General features: G+C 39.5%; 1 protein-coding gene across 1 annotated transcript; it reads left to right on the forward strand.

Annotated features, from left to right (window-relative positions):
- The first annotated feature begins 18179 nt into the window (after positions 1 to 18179).
- Positions 18180 to 21865, forward strand: LOC146626863 (G protein-coupled receptor 26-like). The gene is made up of 3 exons (XM_085360871.1): positions 18180 to 18847; positions 19475 to 19588; positions 21637 to 21865. Exons 1-3 carry the CDS (start codon positions 18180 to 18182, stop codon positions 21863 to 21865), a joined length of 1011 nt encoding a protein of 336 aa, XP_085216997.1.
- Positions 21866 to 23436: the final 1571 nt, after the last annotated feature.

A 23436-nucleotide genomic window follows, 5' to 3' on the forward strand; every position in this document is an offset into this window, starting at 1 on the left:
ACCCTATCCAGGACAGCTGTTTCAAAATTTTGCCGACTCCCCCTCCTCCCCCTGTCTGGCTGCACTTCCACTGTTCCTGGAAGAAGTAAACAACAGACCACGTGCAAGACCTGCAGCATCAGATTTCTCCCACGGAGGAGTGACGTCACTCAGCCATCACTGCAGCGTTTGCATGATGATGCATTCAGGGAACCATTACTGTTGCTTTCATCCGCTGTGTAAATCGCAATAACACTGTGCAAAAGTACAAAGTCGGTACATGAAAAAGCCACACAATGATATGTGTGTGTAAATGTAAACAAGTGTAGGTGCATTTGGAGACTGACGTAGTGAAAAATGAACATTAGCAGAGTCTAGGAGAGGAAAAATATTAGACCAAGCTCCATCTGCTTCACACACACGGGCAAAACAGCCCCCCACCCCTCCACGTGACCTAAAGGAGGAACAAATACCCCCCCCCAAAACCAACAAGAGGTAACATTATGCGAGAATCTCGAGGCTGCAGTGACCATACAGCTTATTCCAGAACTACAGAGGGGGAAGGGGGTCAACTGCCCACCCTGCTGTAGAGCCTTATTTATCCCTCCTTCCCCTATTTTAAGCTTAAGCTCTCCTAAAAGAAATAGATGACATTTGATTTAGATAAAACAGTAATTTAAGCTCTTTTCCTGCATTTGTTGTCTTTTTTATTCCTTTATTGCTGTATTTGTTTTGTATTTATTTGGGGGAAATGTTTTTGTTTTATTTATACCTAAAATATTCGTTTTCTAAGAAGAGATCATGATACAATGAATCGTTTTAAAGTGTTTTTGTGTATATATTGTTGATTCCATTTACACATAAGGGATTTTGACATACTTTAATGAAGAGGTATCTGCCACCCTGTGTATACCTCTTCACACTCGTTTGCCCCCCATGTAAAACTTTCTAGATCCACCTGTGACAGTTCTGCAATATCAGACAACTGGCAAGATGTAGATTAAGGTTGATGTAGTATTATTTTCTTTCTAATCAGAAACCATGTTTCTATTTCACTGTTCATGTGCAGCTTTAAATTTTACATCACGATCATTCTGTTTTCTTTCATAAAATTTCAAAAGGAATAGATAATAGAAATAAATAGTGTTGGGAGGAAAAATATCACTCCATTCCCATGGTATGAAAAACAGCTCGATAACTGGTACCAATTGGACATTCATTGGTCTTCTTTGGCTCTTGTCTGCCTTTGTTCTGGTATCTGTTGAGGTCCGGGTTCTGATGAGGCCAATCCATGACTGAAACTGCTGTCAGGCATTTTGTAGATGGCATTGCATGATGGATCAAAATCTAATCATACTTTTACTTTTCTGCATTCATAATTCCATCAAATGATGAAATGCAGGTCCAAACCATGAAAGAACCTCCACCTACAGCCACCTTTACAAATGGCTTACACCGACATGAATTTTAAATTTAGATTCATCGCTTCATAACACCCGCTGCCACTGATTTTCAGTCCAGTTTTTGTATAATTTGGCACATCTCATCCACTTCCCTTCTTTAAGAATGGCTTCTTGACAGCCATCCTTCCACTAAGACCATTTCTGATGAGGCTTCAGTGAACAGTAAATGGAGCAACTGAAGGGAATGACTAAAGACTGAAAATGTGTGAAAAAGCAGCAACCCCCCTGCAGAACTATTGCTCAAAACCATGTTAAAAAATACAAGAAAGTCTGGCTCCTTGGAGGCAAAACATGAAATGTGCGTCAAAACTTTTGCATACACGAATAACCTTGATTTGTCCAGGTAGTAGTGGGCTTTTTTTTTTTTACATTACACTGTATCTGAGGTCACTGGAACATCTTGGACATGCTGATGAATATGAATGTGCTTTTGGGTTAATGGGTTAATATTCACGCTACCAAGTCCAGACTTCAAAATAACATAGTGAAGCTGCCTAAAATAGTGTGACTTAACATTTTCAAAGCATACACAGATGACAAATATATGTTCCACGCTGTTTTTTCTTCCTGAATTCATAGATCGTCAGCGAGGATTTGCTGGCACATCCAACAGGATTCTCACATCCTGCATGAGCCTACAGAGAGGATATTACAAAAGTGATGAAGAATATTTAATTCAGCAGTAAATACACAGTGAATATCTCAATGCGGTGATAAACAATATCCGGATAGCACAAAATACTATGAAAGAGCAGATAGCCAAATCAGCTCATATGGGCTCAATGGAAGCCAATAAACAGAGGCACTCTGCCTCTCCTGACCTTCACTTCTGGTTTAGATCGGGGCGATAAAGCAGGCGCAACCTCAATAAAACCCGTACAATGGAGTAAAATAAATAGATATTAAATTAAAGCAGAGGCGATACTGGCTGAACCGCCGCAGGAATTTGAGAACAAAAGCTCCTTTGTGAAGTTTAACATTGTCTACAATCACCACCTTATGATACATTTGCAATCAATTTCATCTCTTGCCTTGATGTATCAACACATATAATCATCTTGTATTGGAACTTGCAAATGACTTGTGTGTGCGAGAGGAGCCACGTTTAGATATTAAATGTGCTCCGTGCTCCCAGTTTGGCCTTTTCGGTCGGCATTAATATCAAATTCATAATCTCTGAGTCTCATCGGTGACTGGCCAAGGGAGGAGTTTATGGTGTCAAATATTGACATGAGTGTGTGTTTGTCTGGCACAAACTTTACACTGATTCATTCGATGCTCTTTTAGGCTCATCAAATTTTCAAAAAGAAGTATTTTGCAGATAAATTTGAAACTGTTTACAGATACTGCTGCTGCAGAACCTGCACTGTTATCTTCTGCCTTTTGTCCTGGACTAAAATATGGGTGCTCTTCAAGTCTATTGCATCCTTGAAGTGGATCCTGAAGCCACCATTGTTAGCGTCAATATAATTTTCACCTAATGCACCTGAAGAGCTCCACAGCGTGCACGTGAGGAGTTTCGGGTCCCCTTGTGAGGGTAATTAGGCTCAGAGTTCACACTTGGGGGCTTAGCTACTATTGTGTAAAGGGCTTGGTGGCAGTAGTAGAAGGAAACACCATAATCTAAAAAATGCTAGTAGTATGGATTTCATGCATTTACATTGCTAGTATTGTGCTGCAGTGTACATGAGGTGTCTTGCTCTGCAAAAGGAGGTCATTTTTCACACTGATGACATTTCCATTTTAAATCCTTCATATTAAATACCTCATTTGCAGAAGTAATGACTGCGCAACATCACTGATGCTCTGCTCACTAATTTTTACTCATTTCCTGTGAATTATTTATATGAGAGATTCTCCATATGCTCTCTGAGGATTCATGTCCATTCGTTTCACAGAGAATTAGCATTTTACAGTGAAGAGTATAAAGAGCTTAACTGCCCCAATCAAATAGGGTGATTTAAATCCTGTCTAATCAAGATGTTTAATAGGGGGGGTTGCAGCTGGATGTCTCAAATAAATGGTCTGAAAATATCCTAGGTCCCTGAAACAGACTGGATGCTTGAAAAAAAGTTGTTTTGGGGGTGCACTGCATAAAAAGGAAACTCAAAATGGACAAATAAAAATGTATTTGATACAATAAATACAGTTAAGCCTGATCTAATAATGAAAATCTGAACATCAGCCCCGGGACTGACCCTGGATAAGCTTCTTTGTGACTGGCCTGCTGTTATAATTAGTTGTGCTTTATGAAGAGGTAATTTGTCTGCTAAAGTTTAATTGTTCAATTATCACTGGATGTGAGAGGATGCCTTGATGCCATTTCATCAGGTTTGAAAATAGTGTTGAACCCCTCATGCCACGTATTGTAATAGTTGGCAATTACGAAGAGAGCCCTCTACCTAAGTTGAGTGATGCATGCTGGCCCTGCTGAAAAGCCTTTGCTACCTGCCTGCTGCAGTTGTTGGCAGTGAAGAGTGGGTCCATTCAGGCTCCAGAGCTGAACCAGACAGGCTCTCAGTGCAGAAAAGGACCTCAACCAGCTCCTGATAGACAGCATAAATACCAACTATATAAGCACTGCTGAGGACTACATGTCAAAACAACATTATCGCAGAGTAAACAAGAGAGGACAAATTGAGCTTTCAGTCTTTTCATAAAAGAAACGCTTGTTCCTTTTCGTTTTGAAAAGAGGGCGAAATCAGTATGAGCTGAAATAAACTGCCTCGTCCTCAACGTCACGTTTCAACCTGTGAAACACGGCACTGAAACACTGAAACTTCTGAATGCGTTTGTTGTTGAGCGCAACTCACCTGCTGATGAAGTACTTTCCAGTTGTTTTCTCGATTTCTCTGGAGAAACAGCAATATAAGAAAATGTACAAATGCATTATTATTCTATTTCAAACAAATTTTTCCTCAATGCCCTTATTGTCAGATTCATTATGTTCTATAAGAAAACATTTCATAAAAACTAAAAAAGACTTAGTAAATTAGGAGGCAATCCCTATTTAAGAAATCCACAGTATCCATAGTATACAGTCTGAAGAAAACAACAAAAATACTAAATCTGTGTGTTTTTAGGTATCGTTAACAAAGACATTTATCATGTAATTACAGCAATATCGTCAGTTTCAAATGACCTGGGTTGTTGACCAGTGATTATGGTCTTTTCAGGGGCCCAGATGGAAATCCAGGAGCTCACCCAGCAGCTTTTCAGTATTCTCATTAGTGCTTTAAATTACCATGTGTTACCAATGTGTGATTAGTCCCTATAGCACCAGGGATGACACGGCAGAGAAAAGGTCTACTCTATTAAAGGTGACAACACAAGATGTCTGTGATCAGTTTTTGGGGTTGTGACTAATCCTATTTGTAGTCAGGGAACCACTAACGTCCAAAATGTTAACACAGTAAAGCTATTTTTCTATAAGGATGTCAGCAGCAGAAATGTTTGCCCTCTCTAACGTATACATAAACTAAATGACGCGTGTTTGGTTTCATACTTGACCCTGTGACTCAGAAAAATTAGGAACTATTTTTCTGTCCACATTTGCCAATGCTAATAATCACTTTGCATTATCACTGGAACTCTGCTAAGGGGGGAATACATTTAGTTTTCTGTCAGGCTGTCACTACCATTTAGGAAGGTAGTTGGATGCTTTCATCTGTTAACTAACAAGGTGAGTAAAAAAAAAAAGGAAAGCTAAAGCAAATTTTTTTTAACAAAACAACGACCACAGGGAAGACATAAATTTGTTCTTTGTTTGAAAAATGCTTTTTACTCATTATTGCATCAGACTCTATTAATGTCTGATACAACATTAGTTTTTGTTCTGAAGAAACACTGTTGTATGTGTTTATTGCCTGTTTACAGGAGTTATAATTTAATATTTTTTAATATTACCCACAGAGCCACAGCAACCCCACTCTGGATCTGCAGAAGGACCAGGGAACCTCCTAATCAGAAGGTTGGTGGTTCGATACCTGTCCGCTGCAGTCTGTGTGCCAAATATTCTTGGGGAAGATGGGCAAGAATGTTAGACAGAAAGCACTTGTGGGGTTTTTTTGTATTTTTTTAAGTGATTGTATGAATGAGGCAAGTTGTATAAACTGTGTTATGTACACAGAGTAGAAAATTACTATATAAGGGGGGAAAAGTAAATGTAATCAATTTGTTATTATCTTTTAGGATCATTATTATTATTATTATTATTATTATTATTATGAATTCTTACAATACTTTGGAATGTGTCAGGGAATTTTTTTAAATTAGACTAGAAGAAACATAGCAATTTATACAACATGCATATCTGAATGCCATTATAAATTCTAATGTTTAAAATATTGACAATCATGTTGGCAAAAACCAAAAATTAAGGCAATTTCTGTACATTTTATTTTGTTTTAGTTAGTTTTATAAGTACAAAATACTAGTTTTTTTACTTATAGTTTCTTTTGTTGTAAAGCCTAAAAAAAAGTTGTTTTTAAAAATAATAAATCTGTTTTACCTTTTTCATTTTCTGAAGTGATTTTGTGCACTTATTTAATTACTTATTTAACACACGAATCACTTGTTAAACATGTACGAATTCTATGGTAGTTGTATTTCTAAAAATAAAGATCATTCTTTTTCACTACTACAGCCTGTGGTAGTAACATTGAAAGTCCCTTTAATGAGTGATTTGTTAGACCAGGTACAACAGCAGATATTTTCAGCTCTATCCAAACAGTAAATATCCCTTTCATGTTCCTCCAACATGGCATTCACAATCTGAAACAAGGGTACAATTGTGGTTGTCACCAAACAATGACATTTTTTTCTTTCTTTTACTCCCTAAATTCCCCATATCATCTCTACACTGATGCGCAATTTGTCTGTCATGAAGTCCGGGTCATCGGCCCACTCTGGGCCTATTTCCACTGACAACACTGTTATTAGTGGTAAGCTGAGCCAGTGGCCAATGAATCTGCTTACTGTTCACAAGGCCGGGGCTCTTTTCAGCGATTAATTTGATAAATGTATTAATTATGAATCTGGATGACAGTACAATCAGATTGTCAGGCTTCCAGACTTGGCCTTTGTGATAATTTGGCTTTGAGATTGGGGCTCCTCGGGTTTCAGGAGCTATCATCCCCAGAGCTCAGCCTCTTATCAGCGCCTGACCCATTCACTCAGTAATTTCCTGTGTGTTGTAATTAAATGGGGGCTTTCTGATTGCAAGTGACTCTCTTTAAGAGGTCCTTCTTGGGTTTCAGGTGGATGGGATGTTCAGTGGACTGGCTGTCTCCTTTGCCCTCTGCAGGACTCAGTAGGCACTAAAATTGCCCAACGTATACAGACGTGTGTACACTTGTTGGCTGTTGTATAAGACACTGTTTGTCTAGCTGGTTATATATAGAGTATATAAACTGCTTCGTAACATCACAGTCTAAATACCACAAACTCCAACCACTACTCTCATATTGACTTTGCTTTGTGAAACCTGACTTATGGTATAGTTACTGGTGTGCTGGGATCTTATGTCTACTGCTACAAAGTTTAGGAAGTCCTCTGCTGGTTGATGACAGTAGACCACGGAGGTCCAAGTGGAGATAGATTCTACCAGTCTGTCTCCAGTTGGATACTGTTACAGAACTGGATGATCAGCATCCTGAGCTAAGGCGGGGCCTGAAGCAGCAGCCTGTCAGTCTAGCCTGAGTTTTTTCAGTGAAACACTTCTTCCTGCTGTATAATTTCTATACTTGTAATTAAAATAATAATAAGATAAATGGGATGATAAATGCCATTTTAACATTTATGTTTTAAAGTCAAAGCCTAATAATGTATATGACAAATACTTTTGCCCATAAACTGTGGCAAAAGGGCTATTTTTGCCCATATCCGAGTTGAATTTGGCTTGTAAAAATTGAACTTCATCAGTGGCGGGGAACACTAACTAGAGAAAGAAGACCAACAACACCACCCAGGGATTTGTACTCTACAAAATATGAATATAATAAACCTTAATTAAATTACCAGTTGGTAGTAAAAGCACACAGATTCAGCATGGCAGATTCTTTCCTTCAACAAAAGAAGGAAACTTAAAATTCCCTAAAACAATAGAAATAGATCAAATGTAAAAATAAGATTAAAATATTACCCTGAATATCATTTTTTCAAGAACTTGAGTCTGTGGAAATATCCACAGTTTATGTTTGAAAGTCTCGCGATACACATTAAATTTTAATAACGAGCCATCTTGAGTCCCCTGTAGTAAAACACCTCCTTCTTTTGGTGACAGAAGGTCTCCCTGCTTCCCCCTTTTCACATTTTCCTTTTTGTTTCACCGAGGCTTACAGCTAAAAATCTTTTTCTTCTTTTTTTCTTTTTTCATGTGACCAGGGAGCATCATTAATATAGAGAATGGAGCCATTATGGAGGTTGTGGCTCCCTGGGTAGCACTGGGGAAGAGGTGGGACAATGGCTCCTCAGCATTAATGGCTCCTGTGTGCGCCTGCTATTAATCTCAACAAGGACTGAAGTGGCGTTACAGCAGCTGCAGAAGCAGGACAAACCAGTGCTGAGATTAAATGGAGTTAGTCTTGGGTCCTTTACTCTGACCTCTGACATCACCATAGCCGCAATTTACATTTGCTTAACATTACTTTGTGAATAAAATCAAGAATATTGCTATGCCTGAAATCCAGTTTTAGCACAAGCATCTTGGCATTTTGGACTGCCTCAAAAAATATGCTTTGGCTGGAAGCCATTTTTATGGGACGCATCCTGTTTAGCTTCAGAGATGTCAAATAATTCATGTAACCATGACAAGCTGGGCAAGCAATTTAGAGATTATGTTCAAGGAGTCAGGTACTTTAGCAGAAGGAATATGACAAAGTGGGTAAAAACAGCACTGACCTTGCTTTGCCACAAGGAGGACCCACTGATTAAATTTTGCTGCAGTCTCATTCATTCCAACAGTTCAAAAAACCCTTGGAGACTGCTTGTAATACTGCAGAGTTTCACTAGATGGCAGGAATACATGAGCTAACGAGCGAGATCCTGGCAATTAACTTCCAAGGCAATCTCTTTCAGAAGCAAACCACCTGAACAAACAGGACAGGCACACCTTTTGCTTTGTAGTTTAACAGCAGTGATCACTGAGCTATGAAGAAGGTTTCTCTGTAGCATTTTAATTAAATGATAATTAAATGGTCCGGTGCTAAATCCAAGCTACCAGGCTACATCACATTCCTTCATAAACTTAATTAAGCTTGTCCTTCAGAAATCTGATCAGGTTTCCATCTGCACAGCAGCATATGTGTTAAAGAAAGGCTGGTAAGTTAATGAGACATTAATGGTTATATCACTGTATGAGCTGCATGCTTTAAAGGAGACACCAGAAGTTAATTGAAGTCTCGTCAAGCTTGATAAGGTGCCTCAATGCAAACGGAGGGTGGTGGGTATAGACACACATTCATGTAAACATGCTTATATGAGATTGTTTTTTTAGCTGATATCTGCTGTCATCCCCTTGTTCTCATGTATTCATGTGCTGGCTAGCTTAAGCTGGAAATAAAAGAATAATTATGCATTAGCGTTTCTAATTAGGGCTTCTCTCAACGGTGAATGGACCACTGATGAAATTTTGGGGGGACTTATTAAATTACTGTGAAATCAAATTAGAAAGGCAAATTAATCCTTGCAATGAATTAGATCAGTGAATGAGAAAATTGACTTTTCAACACAAAGCAGGGATGAGAAGGTGGGATTGGTATAAAGCACAAGAAGGACTGCAAGCAGCCGAGTTCAGATTACTATCGAGGAGGCATGGCAACAGCTCTTATTTCACTGACCACGCAAGTACCTTATTTACATTTAGGTGGGAGCAGAGAATCCACAACAAATCCAGGGGAACGAGAAACTGATTCGTCTTTTAATCTGGGGCTACTCCAGAGCACTTCGATTTATTCTCTCACACATAAGTGCATATGTGACATTGACTCTAGACATGCTCTTGCATACCATCACTTTGCTGGTATTTTCACAGTGACCTCAGAGTAAACCTCATCCAGGTAATATATTATTTTTGACTTATAGAACTGTTGTTTTAGTATGTTAAATATGAGGATGTATATACTTAATATACACTCACCAGCTACTTTGTTAAATGCACCTTTTTAATTGCTTGTTAACTCACATATCTAATCAACCAATCACATGGCAGAAACTCAAGTCAGCAACCCATTCTGCACATAGATATAGTCAAGACAACTTGATGTTGAAAAGTGATTTAGAAAATGTTGAACATTGCATGGATGTTGGTGCCAGATGGGTTGGTCAGAGTATTTCAGAAGCTGCTGACCAATTAGGAGTCTCCTGAACAGCCATCTCTAGGGTTTAAGAGGAGAGTGAAAAAAGAGAAAATATCCAGTGAAGAGTAGTTCTCTGGGGAAAATGCCTTGTTGATGGTAAAGCACAGAAGAAAATGCCAGGCTGCTTGGAGTAGACAAAAGGTGACTCAAATAACCGCTCGTTACACCAAGGTATGCAGAACAATGGACAGCATGTTGAACCTTCAAGCAGATGTTAAATCCTGAATTCAACTCTTCTCCTTGCATACAAGGCCCACTAAGCCCAGTCTTATCTTAAAGACCTGTCCTGTCTTCCCCCCATTACCTCCAACTGGTTGTGACAGATGACTGCCCCTTTCTTGAGCCTGGCTCTGCCAAAGGTTGCCAAGCGTTTGCTCATAGGGGCTTGTCTCGCTGTTGTAGGGTTTTACCGAACAATAAAAAATGTCTTGAGGTGACTTTCGTTGTGATTTGGGGCTATATAAATAAAACTGAAGCAGATGAGGTCCAGCAGCAGAAGACCACACCAGGCGCAACTTAACTTTCCAGCAGCATGTTGAATAAGAGCAGTTCTGAAGTAAAAAATTCAGCCAAATTCTAAAAAGATGTAAATAACAAAGTGACTGGAAATCTCTGAATTCAAGGACAGATTTTGCTACCTTTGAACACAACTGTTTCTCAGTTTCTTCAGTCTTTATGCTAAGATGGACTGACAGCCTTCAAGGTCCAGTTTCGTACAGACAGACTTTCTTACAACACATTTACAAAAAAATATTCAACTTTTCCTTTAAGTGTCATCTGGTGTTTTAACATGATCTGTCAAATTCAACTTTTTCAGGGAGCATAGAAAGGTTGAGGGAAAGGCTGCGTAATCATTATTTGCTGTGTTATCACAAATAGTATCAATAAATTATCTCTAAATTATCTTCTTTATCTTTTTCTTTCATTTTTCCTGTCTTGGTTATCATTGTTATTTTTGTTACATCTCAGAGTTTTTCAACATTTTGTTTTTCGACTTCAGTAATTAACAGAACCAAATGGCTCCTGGATCATTGTCATCACAGGAGTAGATTATTTGTACTTTTTATGGCTGCCTTTACTGTCAGTGAAGCAGGTTTCACCTACAGTTTGATGGTGGGATAACACCCGCACTTAAAATAACAAATCTGGCACACTGCGTTAACTGTTGCTATTAACAGCATAAATTTCATGATTTGATATCAAAGGAAGATAAATATACAGCAGAGGTATTAGATTCAGGTTTTATTTGGGTCACAAGGTTCAGCCTCTGTCTCGATGGCTCATAGGGAGAACTGATTACCTGTCAGACATGCTCTGTAATTCTTAAGCCCTGCATTAAGGTGACTGACTCTTATCAAATTGTTGGTAGTAATAGACTATCTGGGTCCACAGGAAAAAGAGGATTGCTTTCTATTTTATGTATCTGAATGAAAAACTGATTTAAATGCTGTCAAGGGGAAAGGGTTCAGATCACAGTCCAACATGGGGGAGGAATCTAATCAAGTCCAAGTGAACTGCATTATGAAAAAATACAGGCCGCTAAAGTGCACCACAATAAAAGCTCTCATGCTCCAGAAACACTAGACAAAACATATTTCTCCCATCAGTGCTCATCTAGATACTTCCAGATAAAAAAAAACAAACTCTGCATCTTGGCATCACATCCTGACACTTCGTGTTCTGCCAGAGAATTGCTAATAACGAGATCAATACACCGCAAATTGTGTTTGCTTTCTCTCTTTGATGTACCACAGGCTTCGAGGAACGGCTGACAGTGTCGCTGTGAACTCGTCTGTGAAATCAAGAGATGAAAGACGGATGTATTTGACTTGATAAATGATCTAAATTTACAAGAGTGAAAGTGTCTTTTATTCTTATTTATTCTTAAGCCTATCCAGCTGATTTAAAGCTCCCTTGGATTTTTTTTTCTTTCTCCTTTGTCAACACTGGAAAAAATACAGCTCATTCCAGCTCCGTCCTGTAAGGTTCAACAGTTTTAGATAATTATGCTATAAAACTGACACCATCCTACAAAATCTGGGCAGCAAATGTTTGCATAAAACTGTCCCGCTGAAGATAATTATTGCACTCCATTGTTTTAGAGTACAAATATCAAGCAGGAGGCTGAAAGCAATTTGTCGGCACCTATAATAAAACACTGTCAAGCTGGAATGCTTTGTGCTTGTGTCTGTAGGAGTTGGCCAGCCTTGAACACACACAGCCAGCGCCTTCCAGGATCCATAATGAAAACAAGCTTGTACTAGCGTCTGTATTAACTGTGCACTGATTATACATTTCTGGTGGTGAGATCAGAATGGGTGCTGGGTTTTCTCTGCCTTGCCATATGTGGAAAGACAAGTCTCAGATACTACAGGAGGATCGGTATGGTGAGCAGCTCAGCAGGGCATACAGATGGAGGACATGAACAAAAGCTTCTTATGAGGGAGGCTTTTTTAAATTCATATGCAGCACTCAGTATTTTCTGTGATTACATTATTCTATTATTGTGCCCACAAGCATCAGTCGCATTTAATGTAGCTGATCGAGTTGGAATTCATTTCAAGTACTTCTGGATGTTGGTGCATCAATAATAAAATTAGAATTCGATATCTTTTAAAAGTCTTTGAATGCAGTTCAGTGGAGTACAACATTTTCAGGAAACCGATGACAGGAAAAGAACTGAAAGATTGTCCAAAATTTATGTAATTATGTAGTAGAAATGCAGCTGCTGATTGGTTCATGTTTTAAAAAATGTAAGGTGTCCAGTATATAAGTGAAAAACTACCTCAATACATTTAAATAAGATCAAGAGCCTATTTAGAACTTTTACTGTACTGTGGGCCATATTGTGATACAGAGAATGGTCTCAAAGAGAGAAAATATACATTGAGCAGCAGTTCTCCAGGCAAAAATGTCTTACTGATGTCAAAGGTCAGAGGAGAAAGGCCAGACTTCTTCAAGCTCATTATGCAGAAGAGCATCTTTGAATGCTGAATATGTTGAACTTTGAAGCAGATGGACTACAGCAGCAGAAGACCACACCAGGTGCAACTTTTATCAGCTAAGAGCAAGAAACTGAAGTTTGGAAAAACATTGCCTGGGCTTATGAGTGTTTGATTTGTCACAAACAACATGAAAGCATCGAGTCTCAGTTGTTCAGGCTTGTGGGAAAACTTTCCTAGCACAGTTTGGCTCCTTAGAAAAACTCGATAATAACACAAAGAATGTCCTAAAGCTCAGATCATTTCAAGAAATTTTCTTGAACATGACTCATTAAATAGTTTCCACACTCACCAATTTCAATCCAGTAAAGCACCTTTGGGATGGATGGGCAGCAAATCTGCAGCAGCTGTGTGATGCTATGTCAATATGGACCAAAGTCTCTGAGGAGTGTTTCCAGTACATTGGATAATCAATGCCATACTTGTATATTTCTATTTCTAATCAGTACTCACTTTATGGTTACTAGACAACGACTCACACTGACTTTGGTACTCACCTGACTCTCCATACATCATCATGAAGTACAATGGGGCCAAGTTATGAAAACAAATTTACCTTTTATTGGTGTAAATGTCCTTTACCTGTGTAAATGCACTTTTTACTTTTTTATACGCCAGAATTTAGTCATTTGCAACAAATTATTATGTGGAGCTCTCGCCTACAGTATGTGTTGCACATCTCTGGGGGTTTTGGGACTCCACTTTGAGAACCAGTAATATCTGCTTCAAGGTAGTAATGCCAGTAATAGGTTTCAGAAACTCTACCAGCTTCACTCAGTAATTCTCTGCTGCTTCAGGTAACTGCTTTGTGTTTTAACATATGTACAAGCTTTATTAGATATCAGAGTGGTTGCATTGGTGATGACTAAGTCAGAAGTGACAGGAAACTGGCCTCTCTCAGCGTTATAGCTAGCTGTGTAAACACCTTCCTTTTCTCCTTACTTGCAAAGTGGCACTTCACGATGTTTATATAAAGCTTCTTGTATGAGTGAGCATCCCTACCGTCTTCACCGTGAGACCTTTATGAGCCATAAGGCTGCTGTTCTACAGCTTGCATGTACTCTTCTGAGTTACATAACTCAAGTCTTACTTTTACAAGTTTTCCAGTTGTCATATTTGCAGCACAACTTCTTCTCGGCTCAGAAATCCTGCATTATTTTTCTTGGGAAGGTTGGAAATATAAGTGACATGTCTATATTCACATGAGTCAGGAAAACCAAGAAGCTAAAGCACAGCCTATATCAACTGTGGGTTTTAAATATATACCAGCCTGCCAATCAGAGGGAAGTCAAGGGTGGAATTGAAACTGGCAGCAAATTCAAATTCACACTGTCACAGCATAAAGGAGGAGTGCCGCAGGCTCTCTCTCAACCTACTGTCTCTCACAGTCAAGTCCTGCACTTGTTAAATCTTTTGACAAGAGGTATTATCTTCAAAGTGAAGATCTGCAGACTTGAGATTTTTTCTCAGCCACAGTAAACCCGAAGGATTCCCTTACAAAACAGAGATTTTAAGTAATAAAACCCCTAAGTTACACACTATGGGGCACTGTGATAGATTAGTAATTACAAAAGCTGTAATATTAAAAAAAATTAAGAACATATCAATATTCTCAATAATAATAATAATTCATATAATGCAGTGTGTGTCCCCAAACCTCCTCCTGACATTTCAGCTGACTCTAGGTGCCTTATCACTGTCTATTAAGTGTAATTGTTCCTTTTTGTGCCTTTCTGTAAAGTGATGGATATACACTCTCTCCATCTCCTGACAAAATGTTCGTGAAATTCATTTAACAGAAAAAAGGATGAATGACCTGAAGATGAATCCTATTTGTTCTTGTTCCAGTCGGTAATAGAAATAAATAATATAGTTGGTTGGTTTGGTCCAGGTCTTGTGCCACCAAGCAAAGACTCACTTACTGGAAGAAATACACTGGCTGGCCAATTTGTTAGGTACACCTGCTCACTTGCTCAAATTAGTAGCAAATTAGTGCATTTAGGTATGTAGAAAGAAATGTTATAGATGAATTTGATTGTTTAATTATCTGTAGAGATCATGATAGTGTTTATTCTTGATTGTTGTTTTTGTTCAAATGATCTTAGACTGTATCAGAAACCTTCCAGGTCTTAAAAGTGAAGTCTGTTTGGAAATGTCTTAGAGCTGCACTCTTTGCAATACTCAGCAGGGGGTAAATTCTCCTAGATGCAGCTGGATAGAAGCCTCTTATTGACGCCTGATCCATGCCTTCAGTAAAAAGTTTCCTGATGAAGCCTTAATTGCTAATTTCAAGTTTTACTTAGTAAAGCACGTATTTTATTTTGGAACTTATGGTCCCTATCAATGTCCCGAAGAATGAGTGGGGTATGTTGACAAAGAGCGTTTATACACTCAGTTAGCACTTTATTAGGGATACCGTGCTAAAACTGTTTTGAGCCTACTTTTGCCTTCAGAACTGCTTCAATTGTTTGTGGCTTTGATTCAACAGTTAGGTGCCAAGAAAATATCTCCCACACCATTACACCACAACCAGCCTTTACCTGAATAAAATGTCACTGCATAAATCAAAACACCTCATCGGGTCATGATTTTGAAATCATCTGTTGTTCAGTTTTGGTGAGTGTGAGTTGTAGCCTGTTCTTAGCTGACAGAATTGGCACATGCTATATTCTTCTGTTGCTCTAGCCAATCTGGTTCAAGGTTCAATGTGTTCATTTTATGTGAGATGGTTTTGCATTAAGATCCCAGTAGATGAACAGTTTCTCAAATACTCCACCAATACTAACAACCATGCCACACTGAAAGAGTCTTAAAACACCTTTCTTCCTCATTCTAATGCTTGACTTGAACTTGGACAGCAGGTCATCTTGACCGTATCTACATGCCTGAATACATTAAGTTGCTGCCATGTGACTGGCTGATTAAATATTTGCATTAACAAGGAGTTGAAGAAGGTGTACCCAATGAAGTGACCAGTCAATGTGTACATCTTGAAGCCCTAAACCTAAATTTTATTATTAATCAAGTTAGGGTATTAGTCAACAAAAATGAGAACTTATCCCAAAGGAAATAAGTCCAATTAAGCCCAGAAATCAAGACCCATCAATGTTTGTGTAAAGATGTGTAGATTTGGTGTTTTTGCACATGGGACTGGACCATTTTGAATGATCAGTACTTTTTGTTGCATTACACAAATATAATGTTGGTTGTGGGTAGACACAAACTTGAGACAACATATTGAATTATGTGTCATTCTTTAGCATTGTTTGATGAGTCAGTAAATGACCTCCATAATGTTAGTTTGTGTAATTCTTAATAAACCACAGTCGATAAGATTTGTGGGAACTAGGCATTATTTAATTGACACAACAGGAGCTGTGTACAGTGTTTTTATCCTGGGTAATCTCACGGGATGCCAGGAGGTATCAGAACCCATGTTTCCTTGAACCAGGCCATATTTGGATCTGTAAAGACACAGTGCTCTCTGAAAACAAGCCTTCTGTAAGGTGGTATTAAAATTAAAAGGTTTTCCTTGGCATATTTGTCTAATGTGGTGTAGTGCTGTGGAGAAATGTGAATGTTCTAAATAGTAAATCCTAATAAAAAAAATCTGCATTTTAAAGAATAGTATCCCCTTGTCTGTGGATATTATTCATCCATGTCCCTCTGTCCCTTCTAAGCCATATTTTTAGAGCACTTTCCTTAGAGACATTGTCTCTGGACCTGACATTTAATTATGAAAAGAATAATTAAAATGATGCATACAAAAAGCTGCACTTGTGCCTGAGATCAACTGGTGGCTCTGTGCTGATAAGTCCCTTTAAGTGACGAGATAAAAGCCGCAGAAGCAGTTGCTTGACAGTATGCAAGTGTCCGCTCCTGCAAAAGCTGATTGTCCCATCACATGTACAACATGCTGATAATGCATCCATCACAGCCAAAGCCTCATGGGGTCCAAGATGGAGCTCCATTTCTGCCTAATCATACACAGCAGCTGCCAGGGTTGTCCACCCCTGCAGCCACCTTCTCTTTGCATCAAGAACAAACACCACCCCTATACTCCACTACCTCATAGTATACGACTTTAACGAGGCTCACTTTCAACACAAATCCTCCTCTTTTCCTCCTGTTTCTGTTCACGTTTAGCCAAAGAAAGAGGACACGGTAGACTGCATTTATTACATCCTCACACTCAAATATCACGTATGTGTGTGTGCACGGTAACAATAACTCCTTCCACCCACACACTACCCCCTCCCGTCCCCCTCCCCTTCTGAAAACCACAACCACCACCTCACACACACTGCTCCAGCGCCTTCAGTGGCTCACGTGCCACAGCACACTCCGCTGAATCCCACGCTTCAGAGGAAAAATTCTCCCCACACTGAAGTCCAGAGGGGCAGCAGAGTGTGGGGGTGTTATCCAGCTTTCAGGGAAATAGAGGATTTTGCTCTTTATCAATGTGATGATGCAGACTTAATTAGTAAAGATGAAGAAGCAGTACTGCTGGCAATCGTGATTTGGAAGAATGAGATCAGAATCAGGCACGAGAACTCATGTTAATCTCTGTTTTATTAATGAGTTTGACAGGTTTAAGGATTTTAGGTGATTTGGTGAAAAGTCAGATTCGTGCCTCTTAATTGTGTACCTTATATGCTCTTTAGTGTAGTATTTATATTCTTCTTTCACCTTGATTATGCTGTCTATCTTGTATTTATTGTCAAGATAATTCCAACTCCCTTTTTACAAAAGTCCTGAAGGAGAGTTTAAAATGGAAAAAAGCCGTTTTGCGAGTTTAACATTTACAATAGTCCAAAATAATAATATTTTTTTTAATTTTGAAAAAAACAAACAAACAAAACAAGCACGCTTATTTTGACCATATCTGCCATTTTCCGTTAAATGAGCTTAATAATTTCTCATTTTAGCTGTAACTAATGCTCTTTTTTCCTCTTACTTTTACCCAGAAGAGGAGAGAGGAGAGAGATCAAGTAGCCCACACACTGTGCAATGTGTGCGGAGGGGTGATGCCTCGGGAGCGCATCACAGGACACAAAACCCCACTGCAAGACGCAGTGCCAGAAGAGAGCAGCTTTGGCAAGAGAGCTTGTTTTCTGTAGATTAGAGTGGGGAGAAAGAAGGAAGTTAGTCCGTTAAAAAACTAACAAACATAGGTTTTCTATCATGTCGGAATCCTCCTGAATATCTTTGCCGAAGAAGAAACAATGTAGTTGAAAGAAAAGGGAATCTCCACCGGTGAAGAGATCCGGGGATGCATGGACACGGTTACGGGTGATTAGTGTAATTTTGCAGCTGCAAAATAAAGACTGGATATGCGCAGAAAAACTGGAGAGAAGTGAGTTTCGGGTGTCCACAGGATGGACACTGCGGAGGTAATTCTCTCGGTGCTGGTGGTTGTGATTATTATAGTGTCGCTGCTGTCCAACGTCCTGGTGCTGATTTGCTTTTTGTATAACCCGGAGATCCGCAAGCAAGTCCCCGGTCTGTTCAACCTCAACCTCACCTTCTGCAACTTGTTGCTCACCGTCTCCAACATGCCGCTCACTTTGGTAGGACTTGTCAGTAAAGCTCAACCGGGGGGAGATGGCTTCTGCCAGATCGTGGGCTTCTTGGAGACTTTCCTGTCCACGAACTCGATGCTGAGCATGGCAGCTCTGAGCATCGACAGGTGGATCGCGGTGGTGTTCCCCCTGAGGTACCACTCCAAAATGCGCCACAAAGACGCGGCTTTTGTGCTCGCGTACACGTGGGCGCACTCCATGTCCTTCTCCACGGTGGCCGCCTGTCTCTCCTGGGTTGGATACCACCGGCTTTACGCATCCTGCACCCTGTCCAACCCCAGAGCGAGCAATCGGACACAGTTTGTCGTCTTCACCATCTTTTTCCACTCTTTCACCTTTCTTCTATCTTTCATAGTATTATGTGTCACATACCTCAAAGTACTTAAAGTAGCAAGGTTTCACTGTAAGAGGATCGACGTTATTACAATGCAAACTTTGGTGCTTCTAGTGGATATACACCCCAGGTGAGCTACTTTAAGTTATCAATCCTGCAACTATAACGTTATATGGTATAGCAATCTGGTACCTTTATATTTGTAGAGCTTGAAAAGTATTTAAAAATTAGTTAAAAGGAAGGGTTTAGCCTCTTTTATTCTCCTATCTAAAACAGCGAATCTTACATGTGAATTGAGTCCTCGCTCAAAATCTAATATAACTGAAATGTCATCTGGGGTGATTGCTTTATTCTGTCTCTGTGCAGAATAGCTCCCATGGAAATACTATACAATCTCTGAGTGTGTGTGTGTGTGTGGTTGAATAGCCTACTGCAGATTATAAATCCTGTTATTACTCACACAGATGACCTCTATTTCATAAAAAAAAAAAATCTCCAAAGCAATGTGTCACCATGGCATCACAGCTGTGGTGCACTCAGGTATCACACAAAACCATACAGGCACAGAGAAAATGATTAAACTGGAATTCTTAAAAGGGAGATCCCCACTTTGAGCCTTTAATTTGACCCAGTTGATTTACCTGAACTCACCCTATACTGGATCTCCCCATGCTTTACCCCTACATGACACCCACTCCCTGTTGTCTCATATTAACCCACTTTGTGGGCATCCCTCTTTATGTGTTTGTGCTTGTAGTGTCCGTCAGCGTTGTCTGGAGGAGCAGAAGAGGCGACGACAGAGAGCAACAAGGAAGATCAGCACCTTTATCGGCACCTTCATGCTCTGCTTCGCTCCCTATGTGATCACGAGGTGAGTAGTAGAGAGACTGGGTGACCAGAGGGAATCCATGCTGGACCACCATGCAGAGTATGCAACCCTTGGATACCTCCTTGCACTCCAGTCACAGATACCCATATCCCTCCCCTCCTGCTTCCTTTCTCTCTCCCCTCCGCTTCCTCCTCACACTGGCCAGAGCTGGAAGATGAGATTGGCTGACCTTGTGATAAGTAATATGCCTCTGCTCTGCTGTTGCTGCTGCTGCATTAGCACTTTTTCTCTTCGAGTTCGCGGGGTGCATATCAGTTTGTCAGGTAGAATCCACTCACATCAATCACTAAACAAAGACAGGATACCAAATAAGGCCTGTAGTGAGTGAGACACATAAGTCATCGGGTTGCTGTCATGTGAGACATTTACTTTAATACAGTCAGACCCACAAGCATTTGGACAATGAGAACCCACCACCACAACAGAATTTAAATCAAACAATCAAGATTGTTGTGATTGAAGTGCAGAATTTCAGCTTTAGATTAAGAGATTTGACAAAAGAATCTTTATGCATAGACCTGCTGCACTGTAAAGGGGTTGCTGTAAAATCTACAGCAACTACATGGCAGCTGGATGCCAGTAACTTACTGTAAATAAAACTCACAGTAGAAAAAAATTGAAGTAGACGTGATCTGAGTTAAATACAGTAGGCTTTGGCAGTAACCTGTTCTTCTATGTGGACAACAAGTGCTCCCAATTTATTGTGTTTTCAGTGGATAACAAAGCTTAGCTGCAAAGTAGGTATGACCTCAAATTACTTTGTCATATCACCTAAGCCATAAGTTCTGGAGAATTTCCTTTCTCCTGGAAAAGCAGTTTTGCCCTCCTAACAATTTAACTGTAAATATAATTACAGTAGCCTATGTAATGTTACATTATGAGATAATATGTGCTGAAAGCTCTTGTGCTAACTGTGTATCTGTGTACGATAAACAGAGATTTTGAAAAATGGACTCTGCTTAAAATTGCTTTGGACCACTGCCTACCATTTCCCTAACGTCTTTACTTCTACATAATGGGATGAAACCTACTAGCTGCATCTTCAACCAGTTTCCAAGAGGTTCGGTTTGGGGTATTCATTTCATGTTAAATTTTCCGATTTCCCCTGATCCTCTGCTTTGTGGAGTTCTAGCTTCTTCTGTGTTAACTCGTGTGAGAAAACACCTTTGCATTTGTGTGGCGCTGTGACCAACATTCACTCGTTCTGTGGAGTGTGTGTGAACAAATGACAGGGATGGCTAGTAGCCCATGTAAGGCCTGTGGTAATACGCTGACAGAGCTCTATTTTGGATGGCCTAATCATACAGAGTGCAAGTGTAGACAATCAGCGGTTTTATACAGCTTTATGATGGTTTAATAACTTACACTTCACACAAATGTGTCTAAAAGCAAAAACAAGTTGGGAGTGCCACGAACTGCTTTGAGATGCAGACCTCACAAGACTGTAAAGCTTATTAAGAGCTGCTTTAAATTAAATATTTATATTATATTATACACTAATGAGATGGTGTTTTTTTGTTTTTTACCAGACTGGAAGAATTCACTGTCTGACATTTTCTGCTCAGTCTTCAGTCTAATGTGGTTGTCAGTTACAATCAAACTTTGTTCACAGACACTCATTACTGCTTATCTGTTTTACTCTTCTTTTGTCTTTTCTGGCTTTAAATATTGCTGACTGCAAATTAGAAATGAAATCTAATATAGCCCCACACTGTAAATCCACATTCACGACAGAAAGGCGGGGAAATCTTGTACTGTCCTTTGACAGCTACCTACTTTTTTTCTTGTGGGTAGATGAGAAAAATAACTTTATACAAATATGTGTTTAATGGGATTCCTGTATTTATAAAGAAGCAGAACATTTTCGTAAGTAACTCCCTGCTTACTATGGGGGAAAAATAGAACACTGTGTTGCAAATGTATTTCAGTTTCTGCTCAATAAGCTTAAGGCATGCATGTCTTTTCCAGCATGTTGACTTGCCTTTCTACCACGCTCTCTCTCACCACCCTCTGTTTATGCTTCCCTGCAGGATCGTGGAGTTATTTCCAGCGGTGCCTATCAACCCTCACTGGGGAATTGTCTCCAAGTGCTTAGCTTACAGCAAGGCAGCTTGCGACCCATTTGTGTACTCCCTCCTCCGACACCAGTACAAGAAGACATGCACTGACATCATCAACAAGCTGCTGAATCGCAGCTCCTTGAACGCGTCCGGACACCAGCACGAGAGCCAGGTGAACAGCATACCCACCGTGGAGTGACCGGCATTGCCCCGATGGGAAGGTTAACCCGACAACTGTCAGGGAAAAAAGAACCTAGTTTAGTGTCGATGAAGAAGTGGAATAAATTTTGGTAGTTCCTGTCCATGTCTGCTTGAATTTGGTCTACAAAAAAAGGAAAGAAAACAGAACAGACAAGGTCAACTCCCTGTACAGGAATACCACTGCGCTTTCATACCGAGTGCCCAGAACAGCAAATCAGTGCAGTGAACTTGCTGTGAGGACAACAAAGAGCAGCAGATTCCATGTCCACCTGGAGAGACAGATGTGCTTACCCAGGATGAATGGCCACCTAAAAGTTTTATTATTTTAGGGTAGCTTACAGTCAGATATGAGATACAGTTTATTATATACAGATTTTGCAGTGTGTCTGTTTGTTTTGACATAACTGTAATATTCATTTTATCTTACAAAAAAGGGGGGAGGGTGGGCTGTATGTCTGTTTTAGTCTGTGCAAAGTGTTTGCAGTAATTTATACATTAATTCTGTATGTAGCACTGAAGACTAGTCTAACCAAAACTTGACAAAGTAGAAGAACAAGTTCCCAAATTGTATTGTAGATGAAAACATACAGCAGACTGTGCACACTGCACAGGATGGCTCAGGTATAGCCCAGTCCGAATTAAGCAAATTCTTTGGGTATTTTTTATTTTTCAATACATTATCTGGCTGTATTAGCACCGGATGTAAATATATTTTGTTTTATGTGTACTGGCATCGTTCATGCTTTAGCACCCATTTTAAGGACTTACTGATCTGTCCAAGCAGAGTTTTAGCAGAAAGAAAAAACCTTCAAACCGACTGCCTTTGCTGTCATGACTGACATGTGGCCCTCAGGTTGTTAAGTCAAGTGAAGCATGATCAACTGTATTTGCCTGGGTTTGTACTCACAGTCACAAGTGACCCGTAGAGACTGCTCGGTGCTTTTTCACACACACAGGAAGGAAAATGCACGGGACATGTCTTTTGGCAAAAAGATGAGATGATTTGATAGAGATGACAGCCACGGACACGAGAAAATAGTAGAGCAAAGCACCTCTGGATGCAGAAATAATCAGTTTGAATGGGTGAAGTAAAAAAAGAAATATCTCTGAACAGCTAAGGCCAACTAAATGTGCAATGGTAATAGTTGAGAGCACCTTTACCACATAATATTATTAAAATCAGTCTGAATTACTGAATATGCTCAAAACAAGGGATGATAATCCTAGCTAAACTAAGATAGGATTAATAACTTGGACCGCAAAACTAAATGATCCTAGTCTGTGATTCCTATTAGTCTTTTTTTTTTCTCAGATAACCAGCAGCAGGTTTTCCAACTACTTTGCCAGGAAGTCAGCGACAGGAAAGAGCTAGTAGTGATAATAGATAAGTGGGCAGCTAAGCTACTAACACAGATATTAGATATTGATACTAATGCAAGGACTAATAGAAGGACTCAATTGTATTTATAAATATAACATATTGTTGTCTTTGCTGATAAAAAGGTTTTTCTTTTAAATAATCACCTGAAAGCAGTAGAAGGCAGATGAAAATCATCCAGTGCCACTTAT

The sequence above is a fragment of the Diplotaxodon limnothrissa genome, linkage group LG8 (assembly GCF_057381915.1).
Source record: "Diplotaxodon limnothrissa isolate DT_005_m linkage group LG8, D_limnothrissa_male_GT1.1, whole genome shotgun sequence".
NCBI classification, from domain to species: domain Eukaryota; kingdom Metazoa; phylum Chordata; class Actinopteri; order Cichliformes; family Cichlidae; genus Diplotaxodon; species Diplotaxodon limnothrissa.

What these genes read in the sequence shown, in the direction of transcription:
- LOC146626863 (XM_085360871.1), top strand. Translation starts at nt 18,180, where the DNA reads ATGGACACTGCGGAGGTAATTCTCTCGGTGCTGGTGGTTGTGATTATT. An exon ending in CTAGTGGATATACACCCCAG is followed by an intron (nt 18,848 to 19,474) that starts GTGAGCTACTTT and finishes TTGTGCTTGTAG; the next exon opens with TGTCCGTCAGCGTTGTCTGG. An exon ending in GCTCCCTATGTGATCACGAG is followed by an intron (nt 19,589 to 21,636) that starts GTGAGTAGTAGA and finishes GCTTCCCTGCAG; the next exon opens with GATCGTGGAGTTATTTCCAG.